Source organism: Enhydra lutris, unplaced genomic scaffold (assembly GCF_002288905.1).
Source record: "Enhydra lutris kenyoni isolate GAN:26980312 unplaced genomic scaffold, ASM228890v2 scaffoldscaffold90, whole genome shotgun sequence".
In the NCBI taxonomy this organism is placed as follows: domain Eukaryota; kingdom Metazoa; phylum Chordata; class Mammalia; order Carnivora; family Mustelidae; genus Enhydra; species Enhydra lutris.
In genome coordinates this window covers 4,581,133-4,598,261 of record NW_019154174.1, presented here as the reverse complement: position 1 = coordinate 4,598,261, position 17,129 = coordinate 4,581,133, and the positions used below count along the sequence as shown (strand labels likewise).

General features: G+C 49.8%; 1 protein-coding gene across 1 annotated transcript in view; it reads right to left on the bottom strand.

Moving 5' to 3' along the window:
- Positions 1-8,317, bottom strand: part of LOC111162277 (KIAA0556 ortholog) — a 161,807-nt gene extending 153,490 nt beyond the window's left edge. Inside the window, exons 1-2 of the mRNA XM_022526574.1 lie at positions 8,256-8,317; positions 656-825 (exon numbers count right to left, since the gene is read on the bottom strand). Coding sequence (XP_022382282.1) covers positions 656-825; positions 8,256-8,317 — 232 coding nt within the window. The remainder of the gene's footprint in view (positions 1-655; positions 826-8,255) is intronic.
- Positions 8,318-17,129: the final 8,812 nt, after the last annotated feature.

The following is a 17,129-nucleotide window of genomic DNA, read 5'->3' as shown; positions in this document are numbered from 1 at the left end:
GCATGCTCCTATATCAACTTCACAAACTCCCTGAGAGTTTAATACAGGACACACGGGATCGACTGCAAGTCTGTGCAGTCTGGATTAACTACACTCAGCACAATCCGTGGAGTTAAATATCACGCAGGGTTGGGTACTGAAGTGAAAACAGAGCCACTGAAAATTGGGTATAATTTAATTTATTCTAGACACTTCTTTCAATTATTGGCACCGCAAAATGGAAAAGCCGGGAATTTACGGCTCTCGGCACCTTTGCCCTGGGGGTAATGGAGGCCGAGGCTAAGTTTTAAAAGGAATAAAAAGGGATTTTGTCCTTTCTCACACTCCTGCTCTCTCTGTCTCTCTTTTTTTTTGAGAGAGAGAGAAAGGAAGTGCACACACAGACAAGCAGGGGGCGGGGCAGAGGGCGAGACAGAATCTCAAGCAGGCTCCTCGTCTGGTACAGAGCCTGACACGGAGCTCAATCTCACGACCCTGAAACCATGACCGCGCTGAAATCCCCGGTTGGCTGCTTAACCCACTGTGCCACCCAGGTGCCCCCTGCTCTCTTGCTGGCAAAGTGAGTAGAGTTAACTTGAACAGGTTAACTAGTTATTTGCAGGTAAGTTTAAGGGCACAGGATGTGGCTCCACGGGGCCCAGTGACCCGTGCTCACCATGTGTCCCCTCGGTGTGGGAGGCACTCCTGGGGAAGTCGGAGTGGACAGCTTTCCGGGGGGACGACTTCAGCTCCGAATTGGCCCCATTGACATAGACAGAGAAACCCTGCTCCAAGTGCTCCAGCCTCAGCTGCATGGGGTCCTTGGTTTTCAGATGCTTTAATATCCTGGAAGAGAAACAATCACTTCCTCCTTGTTATGTGAGCCTGGGCCGCTGCCCACCCCCGTGTGGGGAGAGAACTGCGCCTCTGATGGGCAAAGCGTCTCTAATCGGAGGCCGGGTGGTGGGTGCCCAGCTGTTCATCGACAAACAGCCTGTAAGAGGCCCATTACACACACGGAGAAGCAGCAAGGGGGAGACTGTTTCGGGCTCTGCAGGGGTGTTTCTGCTTTCACTCTGAGGCTCAAGTGCACGTTAGCAACAACGCAGGCACGCGTCCACGCATCATTCCTCGCCCCGCGGGGACCAGGATGGAAAGCAGGTAGGTGCGAACGCTGCCCAATTTCATGCATCTCCACCTTGTGTGGACAGTGGCACCTTCTCCAGGGTTTAACAAAACACGGGTCTAAGAGTCTTAGGTCCTAAGCCTTTGCAAGGAATTTCAGAGAACATCTACAAATCAGAAAACATCCTTCATCAGACCAGGCAGACTGACTTTTTGCTTCAGTAAATAAATGTGTTCTCAGAAGCTCGCCCCGATATCCCAAATGTCATCATTTTATATTCTGATGCAGTGAAAGTATATATCAAAGTAGGCTTTAGCTCATCCCCTTTTGGCTAAGAGGGTCTTGGCATGAACAAGGCTGGACCTCTAGTTTTCTCAAGAACCCAACCTCACACCTCAGGCTTAATCCTTTCCCAACTCCTGAGATTGTCAGTGCCATAAACAGTGTGAGCATCCTCACCAGCCACCCCCCTTCAGAACCATACCCATCGGACACCAAACCCTTGTGTTTCTATAAGCACCTTCATACACCCCGTATGAGCTGGATTTATTTCCGCACAAGAAGATACAGACAACCAAGGTGCCTGGCAACCAGCGTGCATCCCCTTTGTGATTAAGTAATTTCCTATCAAACTAGCAAAATGCAAATTTTTTTTTTTTTTAAAGAATTTATTTATTCATTTGACAGAGAGAGATCACAAGTAGGCAGAGAGGCAGGCAGAGAGAGAGAGAGGAGGAAGCAGGCTCCCCGCCAAGCAGAGAGCCCTATGCGGGACTCGATCCCAGGACCCTGAGATCACGACCTGAGCCGAAGGCAGAGGCTTAACCCACTGAGCCACCCAGGCGCCCGCAAAATGCAAATTTTAAAAAATAATAGAAATAGTATCCACATAAAGGGTGTGTACAAGGTGCCAAATTCGGTTCTACTTGTGGTATGGATACAGTAGTTGGTTCTTGTTATTCGCGGTAGTTTTGTTTTATGAAGTCCCCACAAATACTGAGTTAGTGAATACTGAAATCTTGTTCCCAGTGGAAAATATAGGACTTGGTTCCTGTGAGCCTCTGTCCCAATAGTTTCATTAAATGATCACTATAGAACCCTGTTGCATATGTGTTACTGTTTAAAGGCACCTTATTTGATACATGGTTGAGACACTGACATGAAACTCACCAGCCAGCACGGCTGTAACTCAGGCCTGAGGGAAGCTCATCTAACATGTTTTTTCTCCCTTAAGAGACATCATAGCCTTCTTACACTTAGGAACATCAGACAGCACTTCAGGACCATGCTTAGGGTACAGTTTAAACAGCAAAATCACCAAGGAAAAACATAACAATGTGTAAGACATGGCACTCAGTATACTGTGAAAAGGCCACTTTTTTATGGGGTAAGAGCTAAAATAAGAGCTATTGCAGCTGGGAATGTGTGTGTGTTGGGCAGCTAAAATTTTTTGCTACTCTGCACTTGTCTTTGAATGACCACAAAAGCGCTGCAAATATTTAAAATTTACAAATAAATTTTTGTCAGTAGATGAATTCATATTTAGGGAACCATGAATAACAAGGATTGACTATATTAAGACCTTAATCTTCTCCAACAACCCTATGGGGTAATTACTTTTATTATCCCCATTTAATAGACAAGGCGCGTGAGACACAGAGAGGTTAAGTAACTGGCCCAAGGTCACACAGCAGGCACGGTGGTAGGGCTAGACTGCAAACTTAAGCAATCTGGCTTGAGTCTTCACCACAGCAAAGACAACCTCTAAAGCTAAGGAAGAGGACACTGAACCTGGCAAACTTAAACACTGCTGCTAATTCAGACATAATATGAAAATAGAGAAAATGCCATATGCTTGGTGTTCCCCCGGGGAGCCCACTGCAGCAAATCGGTCTTGACCAGGAACAAGAGTCAGTGTTCGGTCATAACAAACCCCTGAAAGCAATCCAAATGTCCAACAGCGGGGAACGGAAGCTGGGATCCCACGCAGATGGTATCATTACTAAGAATCTGTCCAGATGTGAGGAACTGCTTGCAATTGGGAGGACAGGGAGGGGGAGCAAAGGCAGAATAAAAATGGTACTGTGTGGTTCAGTGCAAAGTTGGAAAAAGGTGGGTTTGTGGATCCGGAGTGGAAGGTGATACGTGTGAAAATCCTATCAGTTGTTGAGGGAGGGTGGTGGCATTACGGGTGATCTCTTTGTTTGTTTTTTAAATGTTTCTTTAGCTGTTGATACATCCATCTTTTTCAACAATCATGGCAGGAACATTTATTACAGACTTCTTATCTCCTGCCAGCCTTAGAAGCCTGGGAGTTGATTGTTGGGCGGGCAACAGCATGAAACAGAAGGGAGGAAAACACAAGTCACTAAGAGACACTTTGCAAACAGAGCCATCGTTGCTCTCTCTGGAGCAAAACACCGAAGGCTGCAGCGGGCCCTGGGGAAAGTGTGCAGGGAGCCTGAGCCCTAGGAGGGGCCCAGAGAGTGGAAAGTCTGACCACCCAGGCACAGGGTGCCTGCCTCCACTTCCCTCCGGGGGTCTCCTGACGCTGGGCAGGTGGCGACGGTGACATCCCACTTGCTGTGCGGGATCCAGAGCTGGTACTCCGTGTGTGCTTCTCTTTAAGCAGAATGATTGATGAAAACATGAATTTGTGAAACTGATAAATGAGGAGATAATTATCCAGACTGTGAAAGGGATCGCTGAAGGAACTCCCCGGCTGCAGCTGAGCCGACAGTGATACGCACTATGCACGCGGCATCGAAGAAAAGTGGTGTCTTTTTTTTGTTTAATTGATAGCCTGCTTTGCATAAAAAGCGGGCCCTTGGTGTAGGGGATTCAGAAAACTCAGACAAGGTCCCTCCCCTGTGGAAGATGGAGCCCCTGCCCACCTGGTCCCCCATCACACTCTGGGTTCCGGGTTTTGCTGGATGCAGGGAAAGGGCTCGCTGCCTCACACCATGGGATACTCTCGGTGTCTGTCTATTCTCCCCTCCTACTGTGGAGCCTGACCCCTGGATATGGGGACCATGCTGAGCATAAGGAATGTTCTTGATACCTGTTTCTGGAAAAAGTGGCTCTAAGACCCTCCAGGTCTAGCAGGGGAGAGAAGACACAGATGCGTATCCTCCCAGCTCCCATGGTCCTCGTGCTCATCACTGGAGCCTTTTCTGTCTTAGCCTGTAGCGGCCTGTGGGGCTGCTTGTACAGAGCTCTTTGGACAGAGAGGAAGTAGGAACATGACAGGGGGATACCACTGGGTGGGAGGAGCACAAACAGGGGCCCAGCGGGTGAGAGGGCATGGCCAAGCCAGGGTGGGGGGGCGCGTTGCTCCTGGGCGTGGCCATGCCTGGGTTGCTGGCTGAACCCCTTGGCCTGAGAGCGCTGTGGCTGCTGTGTGACCAGGCTAGCCACAAGGCCCCTCCAACCTCAGTTACTCCTGGGGACCTGAGGGCTTTTCCAAGGGTCAAACATTCCAGCAATACCTGGATATCAGCTCAGGGAGAAGGTGTGTTTAACATTAATATGGCAATGATGGTGATGGTGATGATGGTGATGGCACCTGGGTGTTGTCCCTCTCACTCCCTCACTGGTCCTTCCATTGGCTTGTTTTATAGATGAACTTGCCCAAGGTCACAGAGCCCAGGATGCAGCCAGGATTTAAAACCTGGTCCACAAGGCTCCAGAGCCCATCTCCCACCCACATCATTCTGCTGTGTCTAGTCTCCTCCCTTAACATGTCACAGGGCCCCTGAGGGAGGAGAGTCTGGATGAGGAGCAGTGGCTCCCAGATGGGGGCTTCCTGGAGGTGGTGGCATTTGAGAGCAGGCCTGAAGGATGTAGAGGGGGAGGGCAGTGGTTCAGAGAGCTTGCTATTTCTCCAAGAACATCGGTGCCCATGGGCTCTGGGATTCGCCCTTTTGGATGTCAGCATCCCCCACAGGAAGATATAATACTATTGCTGGGCTCCTGGATCCGGTCCAGCCTTCAGCATTTAGAGGGATGCATTACAGCCCGTCTCCGCCGTCCACCCTCCAGCACTTGGCCCTGTCTGGTGGATGTGTTGTTGAGCGAATCTGTTGGGTGTGATTATATCTTTCATGAAGGTGAGTGACCAGAATCACTAAGGATCCTCTGGGAAGTTTGTACAGGGGTGACCCAGGGCTGTCACATCCTCTACCACCTCCTCTGGTCCTCTCCTGCAGCACAAGATCATGTTCTGCTTCTTTGGGCATAGTTATAAATAGATGACCTTGTGCTCACCTGCCGCACCCGGGGAGTTCCTCAAGGGCAAGGGCTATGGGCAGACACCTGTTCGTTCTGCCTTGCCGGCAACTCTCCCCCATCTTCCAAACGGAGCCTCTCAGATCCCCTTTCAGAACCACTCCATTCCTACTCTTACTCCTACTATTATACACTTGCTCCACCACCCAGCTTAAGGAGATAGCCAAGGAGTGGCCCATCAGACCATGCTACCTCACCCAGCACAGGGCGTGACTGACTCGGGGCTGGGGCAGGGCCCTCCTCAAGACTTTCACTGGAACTATCAGGAAGGAAGTGCTCTCTTCTCCTTGAGGCAGGATGTAAGTGTGGGGCCGCCAGTGGCTACCCTGGCCTCCATGAAGGAAGCACCGGCCTGAGGGACTCCAACATGGAGTTAGAACTGAGTACCTGGATACAACTATGCCTGAAGCTGGTTTCTGGCGTTTTTGAGCCAATACTTTTTCCTTATTGTTTAAGGTCTATTTACCCTGGGTTTCTCTCCATTCGACCCCGGGAGCACTAACTAATAAAGTCTGTACCTTCCTCATCACGACGCTCTCCTTCACGCCAGTGGCAGTGCTAAGCACCGAGAAGGCACTCAGTGAATTCCTACTGAATGAGGAAAAGAATAACATCACCAGCCTCTGTGGCGGCTATGTTCTGGGCAAGGTCACTCCTGGAAACTGGCTCCAATGATCACCCCCACCCCCCATTTCTCAGGTCACAGGGCAACCTGGATCAGAAGGCTAGGTTTTCCTATCTGTCTGTGCACACTACACAGCCGAGATGCTGATTTTCTACCAGGTCATATAACTAGATTTCCAATAAGCTGCGGTTTATTTCCACAAAACCCTTCATCGTGAAAGTGGCAACTCTGGGGGGTTTCTCCCTCCTGATAATTTATGACAATGTCAAACCAAACTTCAATCAGAAAGTACAGCCCAGCTCTACCACTTCCTGCCTTGATGACCTTGGACACACGGCTTACCACTCTGGGTCTCCTTTGTCTGGAAAATGGGTGCAAGGAGTGTAGCTACACCTTACCACATAGTGGGAGGACACAATGAAATGATGGGGTGAGGTGCCTGGCATGCGGAAGGCACCCCAGAAAAGGTATCTCTAAAGCAACACCTGGCGATAGCTCGGGGGGCCAACCACTTTTCATGTCTCCAGTGGGAGTCACGCCAGCCCCTTCTTGGTGACAACACGTCCCCCGATTTTTATGGCAACTTGGCTTGGACATATTTTTTCATTGCCTTTGTGCTACAACCTTGTCTCTGGATATTCTTCTCTATGCTATTGGCTGGGACCCCTTTGATTGTGCACTTATTGATCTGCTGATTAATGAGAAGCAATTTGCTCCTAAGGAACTATGACAATGTCCTCCCAGAGAAGTCACAAGGACATGATTAAACGATCACTCAGGTGTTTGGTGACACCATCCAGCCTGCCAGGAACGGGATAAAAACACCCTGCTCCATGGCATTAATGATAATAAAAACCCATGTTGGGCTAATCAGCACGAGCCTCCTGCTAAGGTAGCCGGAGCCGCCCCCTGGTGGGGGAGATGAGCGGGCACAGGGCAACCCGCACAGAGGACACTGCCTGGCTGCGCTTCTAGCTGCTCCTACAGTTTACCTGTTCGAGAGTTCGCCACTAGGGGTCGCGCTGCCTCAAATGGGGGCATCTGGCAACAAGGGAGGGGTGTTGGTAGAGATCCTGGGCATCTCAGTGGATATTAGTAAAGGGGTCGGTGGGCGGGAATGCTCAACTCCTGTAACACCAAGGACTGAACCTGTCCATGCAACATGCCAACGGGAGTCCAGCCAGTCAGATGAGGGCTGAATATACAGGATGACAACCACCACCCTCCCCAGCCCTCGCCCCAGGGCTCTCTTGCCTGCAAGACCCCAGACTCATTCCTAGTAACACCAAGGCCCAGATTAGGACCTCATCCTCCCCACTCCTGCAGCTCTGTTTTAGGGGACTTCTTCCTGTTCTTTTGTGTTTTAATCTGAGTGCCTTACCAACATTTTAAAACTCAGGAGATTTCGACCCAAATCCAGGTTTGCAGCTGCTCCAGCAACCCTGAAGGAGAGGGATCCCCGGGCCCAGGTTCCCACAAACAACAACTGGCCTGAGCTGAGCAGCTGGGAAGTGAGCCTCCCAGGTGCCCACGGTCTCCACCAAGCTGGCTCCACTCACTGCCCGGCCCCTCCTGGCATCTGAGTTTGCAAACCCAGCTTAACGCGCAGCCCGAGACCTGGGGACCAACACAGTGAACAGACCGTGAACTTCCATGGGCCGGGGCAGGCAGCAAAGAGGGGAATGCCTCTTTCCAGCCAGACCACACCGCTTTGCCCTCGGTCACCAAACATTGCATCTACCGTGGGATTCTTCCAGAGCTAGCACACCAGACTCAAAACGAGTACCGACTTCACGTTAAATGACATATTGACCAACTTTAAACATAGACGTGAAACGATCCCACCTTGATCTAATGAGGCATGATTACAGGCTCAGATTCCACAGGCCCGTCAGAGCCTGGATGATCACAGACTGGGCTATTCGGGTGACTAAATGCACAGGCCCTGCCAAGTTCAAGATTTGGCCATGACAAAGCCACCTTCTCCAAGAGCAGCGGCAGGGAGGCTAGAGGTGGTACTTACATGTAGAACCATTTGCTACAACTCAATCAAGGATGCAATTAAATCAGCGAGTGGAGAAACGGGAGCTAGGATTGCAGATAATATCCGGAGCCTCTGAGTGGAGGCTGCCTGCAGCCTGTTCCTAGGTGAAGCAGAGCCCGCATGCTGTTTAATACATCGAAATGGGGCTTTTTTTGGGCTAATAGGAAGAGCTGCCATTGAGCAACTCATCTTACCGGTTCCTCTGCTGAAGCAATATTAAATACTCATCATGTTTCTCATCGAAGTCAGGCACCATGTCCTTAGTGTAACCCTGAAACGAAGAAACAGACCAGGATGATGTCGGAATGCGGGGGAATTATTTACAGAGGCAGGAGGCTGAGCTTGACGAAGGCCCGGCTCCCTGGGTGCATCGCTCAGGCGACCCAGAGCCCCCAGAGATGGTCTGATGGCCCCATGGGTCTTAGACATACACAGTCAACATCTACAGAAAGGACGAGGCTGGTTTCCCGGTCTCAACAGTGTTCGTTCTGTCCATGCCCTGTAAGATCAGGGGCTCTGGCCAAGATCTGAGCTTTGATGTTTTCTCCACGCTCATTATTTAGTTACCTGAATGATCATAACCAGATGTAACCCACATCAGTTGTTTAAGGAGGAGTCTCATTTTCCTCTTATGCATGCTTATTAAAACACAGTTATCACAAAACTCTATGACCCAGATGGGGTTCCTTTAAGAGCAGACACTGGTGGGTGCAGGCCTCCTCTTCGGGCAACAGAATTCTAGATTTCCTTTTGAGAATCATTCAGCACCACCTCCTTTTTTTTTTTTTTTTTTTAAGTTCACTGTCTTCCTAAGAGGCCCTTGAAAGTTCCTTTGTTGGCCTCTTGGGTCCCATGACCTTGGCCTTAGCCTCTCAACACAGTGCCCCCCTCCCCCCCAACCCTGTAGCCACAGTGATTCACTGGTCTGAGGATGAGCTGTGGCCCAAGCCAGGCCCTTGAAAGTCAGCCCTGGGATTGTGCTGATCCTCTTGGGGGAAGAGCTGCTCTCTTTCCAGTAGGGGGCTAGGCTGATGAGACGCAGGCCGGAACTGAGAATGAGGCCCATAACTGAGACAGCAGGTGCATCGAGAGATGGAGAGAGATCCTTAATGTCATGATTTGACAACCTGGCCCCACTTATGTCTGAAGAAGTGTCTGGACAATTCAGATCTTGCTTTAGAAATTTCTGCTGAGTCTCTGTCATTTGCAGCCAAAAGAATTATGTCATATATACCATAATCTGACCATTAAAGATAACCCCTATTACAATTTTCTATAGCTTTATAGAGGGATAATTAATGTAGACTAAACTACACATATTTAAAGTGACATACGTATATACCAGTGAAACCCCCATCATAACTTGAAATATATCCCCCAGATGTTTTCTTTATCATGTACATACATATTTATAAATACACACACAAACACAGACATTCCTTTTGGGAGGGAAAGAAGGAGAAGAAGAGAGACTCTTAAGCGGGCTCCATCCCCAGCCTGAAGCCTGGCAGGGAGCTCAATCTCACAACCCTGAGATTATGACCTGAACCGAAATCAAGAGTTGGACGCTTAACTGACTGAGCCACCCAGGAGCCCCCACAGATATTCTTTTAAATAAAAACAGGATCATACTATAAACAACGTTTTGCAATTGTCTGTTTCTTTTTTTTTTTTTAACATATAATGTATTATTTGCCCCAGGGGTACAGGTCTGTGAATCGTCAGGCTTACAGATTTCACAGCACTCACCATAGCACATACTCTCCCCAATGTCCATAACCCAATCACCCTCTCCCTACTCCCCACAATTTTCTTTTTCTTAGATAACTTTTTTCTTTTTTTTTTTTTTTTGCCAAGGGATGGATTAAAGAGACAATATAGGCTTGGTTCTGGTCACAAGTTAAATGGATTAAGTTTTAAATGGCAAGTAAGACATTTGCAATAGAAGTGCAATTTGTATGAAAATCCTAACTGCTACCACGGGGAGAAGAGAAAAGCCCCAGCATTCTCCTCTTCTTAAAATCTGGTTTTAACACCATTATTCTACCATAACCCCAGCCACGTGTGACCCATAACCTCCTTAATCAAATATAACAGTTCTTCCCATGTTCATCCTTTTCAAAGGCTCTGGGCCACAGGGGACTGCTGACCCCCACCCCGTCCGTCCCCAAATTCTCCTCCTTCAGCTTCTCCAGCTGTTAAAGAGCCTCTCTTCCCTCCTGTGCCTTGTCTGGCTTCCTTTCCTCCTTGGCCTCAGTTGGGGATGGTCACTATCTGTCCATTTCACTCCTCTAGGTCTCTATCCCCATCTTCTCTTTCCAGTTAAAGGAAATGGGTCCTCTGGATGGAAACCCGAGGTCACTCCTGGTCCAGTGCTGACAGCCCAATCCCCCTTCCTGTCCTCTTTCCTCCAGGACTCTTGCTGTTGCTACCTGCTTACCTCTTTCTCATCACCCCGCTTCCCATAATACCCCGACATCCCCCTCTCTTTGGGCCCACTCGGGGCCAAAGGATGGAGTACTCCCATCTTCTCCCCCGTCCTGATGTCCCAGACACCGTCTGAGTTTTACTGGGGTTTTCCTGCCGGCTCATCCGGCCCAGCAATCAGGAAGTGGGGACTCCTGCGGAACGTAAGCAAACAATTCAGCAACAGCTGACCCTAATCTCTTACTCTGCTGGCTTCCTGAGATGCCCAGAGAGGTGACTTCTTCCTCTCTGGGACTGAGCCCTGCCTCACCCTGAATGGGAGAAAAGCACGTTACAACCTCAGTCTTCTGAGAGCTGCTTGCAGGACACTGGGTCTGGGGAGGACTCTCAGTCCCACCTAGCATAACATGGGTCTGATGTGGCACATTTCCATATCCGCGATTCTCCTTTGATCTTCCCAAGAGCTCTTAGAGTGGTTATTATTACCCCATTTAAGATAAAAAGAAACCCATCTCATGCATCTTCTGGGAATAGGCATCCTACTCCACGGCCATTTACATAACCATTTTGAAATATCAGAATGACCACTGATACATTATAGTGTGGAATGGACATTCAGTGACATTTGTAGATGAAATACGAGGCAGGGAAACCTCAGCTTGTGAGGTCTGGGCCCTGGGCTTGCACCTCAAACCCTCCCAGAATGCATTTATTTGCCTCTGCCAGGAGGGAGATGTCATCACAAAGGCTTGACCAGCTCGGGCACACGCCCAGCCCCATGCTTTTTCCCTGCTTCTCATATGCTAACCAACACGCGCACAGATCAGATCACCTGGGACTGTGTTAACGTGCAGCTCTGACTCAGTAGGACTGGGGAGGGAGGGGCCCACATCTGCATTTCTTTATTTTTTTTTAAAGGGTATTTATTTATTTGAGAGAGCTAGCAGGCACGCAGGAGCAGGGGGTTGGAGCAGAGCAAGGAGAAGCAGGCTCCCCACTGAGCAGGACACCCCCCCACCCCACCACATCTGCATTTCTGACAAGCCCCCAGGCAATGCCCATGGGCCACACTTGGAGTAGCAAGTCCTGAGACTAGCCTGCCTCTCATCAGACAGTCTCCGGAATTGAGCTGGGGAGAACATGAGCTTTGAGACCAGGCCTGGCTCTGAGTAGCAACACTGCCCTTAGTTTACTCCTCTGTTAAAATGGGAGTGATAACAGTACCTGTCTGGTTGGATTTTTCTTTCCTGCGTAGGGTTAAACGTGGATTGGAAGCAATAACGGCGGAAAGGACTTCGCACGGTACCCGGTACTTAGAAGGTTCTCAGTGACTATTAGGTACATTTTACATCTATAGAGTTCCATTATTTATTTCCTTATTTATTTTAAGATTTTATTTACTTATTTGACAGAGAGAGACGGTGAGAGAGGAAACACAATTTGGGGGAGAGGCGGAGGGAGAGGGAGGAGGGGGCTCCCCATTGAGAGCCTTATGTGAGGCTTGATCCCAGGATGCTGGGATCATGACCTGAGCGGAAGGCAGATGCTCAACCACTGAGCCACCCAGACCCCTGAGTTCCACAATTTGAAGAGCGCTATCTTGACTCCTCCCCACCTTTGCGCATCCTACCCCGCCCACCTTAATTATTCTACTCTCTTTTCCAGAAATCCACTTCCTTCCCTCCAGCCTCCATCCAAATCCTCTCCAGGTCCCAGCTGAGTTTCCAAAGTCTCCATGAAGCCTTCCCTTTCCATTCTCGCCCCACTCCCTTCAGCTCAGTCCCAAACCCTGCAATTAGCATTGAATTATATACAATACGAGGCACAACTGTGCATAATTAAAGGCTGAGTTGTTAGCATTTAACTATATACATTGCTCACTAATTATCTGGGGATCTGGAGACTTGGGGGTGAACCCTAAACTCCACTTACCTTTGCTGAGCCTCTGCTGCTCTCGTCTGTAAAAGGGGGGGGGGCGCTAAGAATAAGTTGTACCTAACAGGGCTCAAAGGCTCAACTCAGAGAAAAGCAAAAGTGACTTAGGATCCTTTTCTTTCCTCTTCCCAACTCTCTGGGGCGGATTATAAATTCTGGGAGGGCACAACTATGGGGAGGCAGGGGGAAGAGCCTCAGCCTCACCACCATCCAGCTCTCGGGTGGTAAGTGCTAGGGCTGGCTAAGCACCAGCTCAGGTCCCCCCACTCCAGCCCTGGTCGGATGCCAGACACTGAGTCTACCCAGCATTGCCCGCTTCACTTTGGGGAGACTTTAAGTGTCCGGCTAGAAGATGGAGGCATTTACAATGAAAGCACCCCACGAAGGTGTGAGAAGCTTGTGAAGGGCCAACTGTATCCTTATGGTCTTGCAGCAAACACGTACCAGTGCTTAGCCTCAGACCCAGCGTTTGTACATGGTGAGCACCTACCGGACGTGCTCAACCACTTGTCAGGGGCCTGCTCCCCATGGTCCTGCTGGGCTTGGGACGAATGCTTTACATGCAGTCACGCAAACACGCGGTCCTGGGGGGTCCCTAACTTCAGGGGATGGCCTGAAGGGGGCGCTAGGAACACCCATTTGATTGCATGCAAGCGGGCACTCTGGGAAGAACATCAGTCATTTTCAACAGATTACCAAAGGCATCCAAGACCCCCGAAAATGAGACAAATGACCATAATGAAATGTATAAAAATGATGCCAAGGATTTGAATGAGGGGCCTGGGATGGCTCCCCAGGGCACGGCCAGGCCCCAATCTCCAAGGGAAACCAACGGATACCCCAAACCTGACCACTTCTCCTCACCTCCCCGCCACCGCTGTGCGTCACAGCCCCACTTCCACTCTCTGCTAATACCCTACCTCCTTTATCTCATTTACTCCGCTTTTTATGTATTGATTCCACCGAGGCAGGGACTGGGTCTGTTTTGACTGCTTGTGTATTCCAAGCCTCTAGGACGGTGTCTGGCACATGGTACGTCCTCCCTAAATACTGGTTGAGGGAATGAATGCATTAGGACCCACTTGAGCTGGGATTTTAAAGCCTGAAACATTTTCTGGGCCACATAAAAAGGGAAAGGTGTTGGGCAAAGGTTTGGGGTGGGGCGGGGGCTTGCCAAAGCCTGAGATGTTCCCGGACCGGCCAGAAGTTCGGTTTGACCAGAAGGGTGGGTGCGGGGGCTGCACAAGTTAGTAACGGTGAAGGGTCTAAGGAGTTTGGACGCGACACAGACGCAAACTGTCACCGCCACCACTGTCATTGTTGTCATCTTTATCCCGGACACCGGCCCCAGAGACAGCGCAGAACCTTATCAACGGCCGGACTCTTCATTCTCTTTAGGCAAAAAATGGAATTGGAAAGAAATGCCAAGAATCAGTTATGCTTAAAGGTGCTCGACAGAGTCTATATTTCAGGGATCACATACTCTCTGAGGCCAGAATATTGGAATTCTCCTAAACAGGGCTGATCTAGCGAGTGCCTGCGCGTGAGCTGTGTTCCCAAGCAGCTCAGAGCTGCGGAGTGGGTTTCCAGGGCTTGTGAATGCGGGGGCCCTAGCCTTGCTGGGGTCAGGTCCCAGCAGGGCAGAACAATAACTTTGGATGGTTTAATAATGAGGCTGGGCAAACACTGCTGTCTTGGGGCCCTGTGGAGTTCAGAGGGCAACCCCTCCCCACCCCACCTCCCCCCCAGGCTCATGTCCTACTTGAGGAACAATTAAGGAGATGAGCAAATGCTCCGGGTCACCAGGGCCCAGCATTGCAGGCTGTTATGCTCTGGGGGGTGCTTACTTCGGGCGTGTGCAGTTGTGCTGTGTTCTGGGATCTGTATGCCCATTTTACGGGCTCTGAAAGCTGAGGCAAATGGCCTCAGGGCCACAGAGCAACGAAGCAAGCTCAAGCACATTTGTTGTTTGTGCGGGATCTGCGTCTATTCATTTTCTCCTGGTTACATCACTTCAAGTTTCCCTTGAGAAACCACTTCTCCGCCACTCTCAGGCCACGTGGTACCCTGGCCAACCAGGGTACTCTTCTCCCTGGCAGTGTGATTGGCTCAGGGCTAGGCCAACAGACTCAGCCAAGGGATCTGTGGGAAAAGTACCCCCGCCCCCAGGCCCTCCTTCCCTGGAATTACTAGTTAATAGGAGCAGAGAGCCACGAGGGCCAGCATGAAGGGAGAAGTCATTTTTATTCAACAGCTGAAGTTCACTGTTACGAACATCCTCGTATGTCCCCGGGAGAGATCTGTCCGAGAGTCACACCGACCCAGAGGCAGCTGAATTGAGGACAGAAAGAGACAGACCGTATGGAAACCAGATCGTCTTGATCACGTTTGAGACTCTGTATCCAGCCATGCCTGAAGTCAGCACTGTATCAGACTTGTTAGTCACATACCTTTCTTGACTTGAGCCGGTCTGAATTGTGTGTGTGTGTGTGTGTGTGTGTGTGTGCACCCGCGCGCACCCTCGCGCGCGCATGTGGGGTGGGTGGGGGTGGGGGAGAGAGAGAGAGAGAGAGAAAATGAGAGAGGGAAGGAGATTAACAACACCTGAGTGAACTCTGGCTGGCACAGCAGTAAAGCCAATACTCAAAAGTGTCTGAATCCAGTCTGTCCCGTGACGTAGGGCTCAGAGTAGTAAGTAAAGGACTGAAATGACATTCCTTAAGGAATGTTCTCAGTGATGGCTCTAAAGCCACACTAAGAGATGATCCAAATGCATCTCGAATACAAAACTCCTATTCTTCCTTCAAAACCCACTCCCAACTACCTCCTGCTCTGCTCTCCTCACCGGGAGATCCTGTTCTTTAGGTCCCCAGGCTGCAGAGTAAGTCTTTAATGCATATTAGTTGAATGAAAAAGGATCGTTGAGAGCTTCCTTCTCTACTGTCCCTGCTAACATATCAGGTGTCCTCCCAGCCTCAAAAGAGGAACAAAAAATGCTCTGCGTTCAGGATGCTAAATGGAGAAGGAAACTAAAGCATCAGCTGATACTACCCCCTAGAGGTTCGAGCGAAAGAAGGCAAGGCACAGCAGCAAAGATCTGAGTTTCGCACGCCCTGGGTAGACTGGGTTAGCAAAATGGCATGCTTTGCACACCAGATGGAGAATCAAAGGAAGAATCTGGGTTACTTCTCAGATGCCTGAAACTTACATTGATTATGTCCCTGCCCTGCTACGTATCGTTATGTGTTGCTACCAACGCACACCTGGAGATTTCGAACTTAGTGCCAGGATTTGCAGAACATCAATGTAGATCTAGAATCTAGGATTTCCTCTGGGACTTCAGGACACAGTAAACCCTATTTCCGTGAAAATGTTTTTCTTCCACGCCTCCTGAAAAAATCATCTTCAATACCTATCTGCTAGAAAATAATGAACACTTCTTTTTAATTCTCAGAAAAGTTTCCTTGGACGACTGGAGTGTATGTTATAAACTATCTTTCAGGCTGGCAAATATAAATTTTCTCTTTTTAATCTTGAATGAGTTTACTTTAAAAAAGGAAACTTTATATTAATGCCGTAAATGGAAAATCATTATCCCTTGCCATAAATAGAAGGCAGACATAAATACGGACCTACTGAAATAGCACACACTTTACGAGCCACCTACGGAGCCATTGGAAGTACGCGAACTGCGCGCCGGGAAACCACACCACCCTGCGAGGTGGACGGTACCGACCTCATTTTACAAATTCATCTGTTCGCTCAATATTTATCGAATTTCTATTCTGGAGACACACAGCGAGCACATCAAAGTCTCTGCTATTACATTCTAATGAGAGGAGACAAGCAATAAAAAAAAAATAAGTAAATAATACAAATAGATGGTGCTAAGTGCTGTGGAGAATGGAAGGCAGAGAAAGGCAGGGGGTGGGGGGGCAGGGGAAGGGCAGAGGGGTGGGGATGGAGGTGCTGTTTTTGCCAGGGGGTCAGAGAAGGCTGCTGGTAAGGTGACATTCAAGAGGAGGCTGAAGGAAGTGAAGGAGAAAGTGCAGGAACCTGGACTGAGGGGTTTTCTGGGGGGCAGGAGTAAGTGCAAAGGCCCAGAGGTGGGAGCATGATGGTGTCCTTGACAAACAGAGTGAGCGAGGTAGGGGAGTGGGAGGACTGCGGTGGGACAGGGTGGAGGCCGTGGTGAGGATTCTGGTGTTACTCTCAGGCACCGGGAAGCTCTCAGAATGTTTTGAGCAGAGCTGATACCTTGGTACTTAGGTTTTCAGTGAGTTGTGATGGGCTGAGGCTGTTCTCACCCTCCTTCCTGAGGAGAACTCTGGAGGGGGCTTAGGCTGGCAGGGCCCCTGAAAGCGGGGTCTGCAACATCAAGGGAAGAAAAGAGGCCCGCCCGCTTTTGCTCTCCCACAGCTTGTGCTAAACTCATTCAGGTGGCTGTTCTACTGTTCCTTCCCATCCCGAGGAACTGGCCACTTGGCCTGACGGGAAGGAGAAGGCTGGCCTAGATGGAATTTTTCTCTACTCCCCTCTCTGCCACCACCATTTGATTTGCATCAAGAACTTTTCCCTCTAGGGGTGCCTGGGTGGCTCAGCCGCTAAGTGTCTGCCTTTGGCTCAGGTCATGATCCCAAGGTCCTGGGATCAAGCCCTGTGTCGGGCTCCCTGCTCAGCAGAAAGCCTGCTTCTCTCTCTCCCAC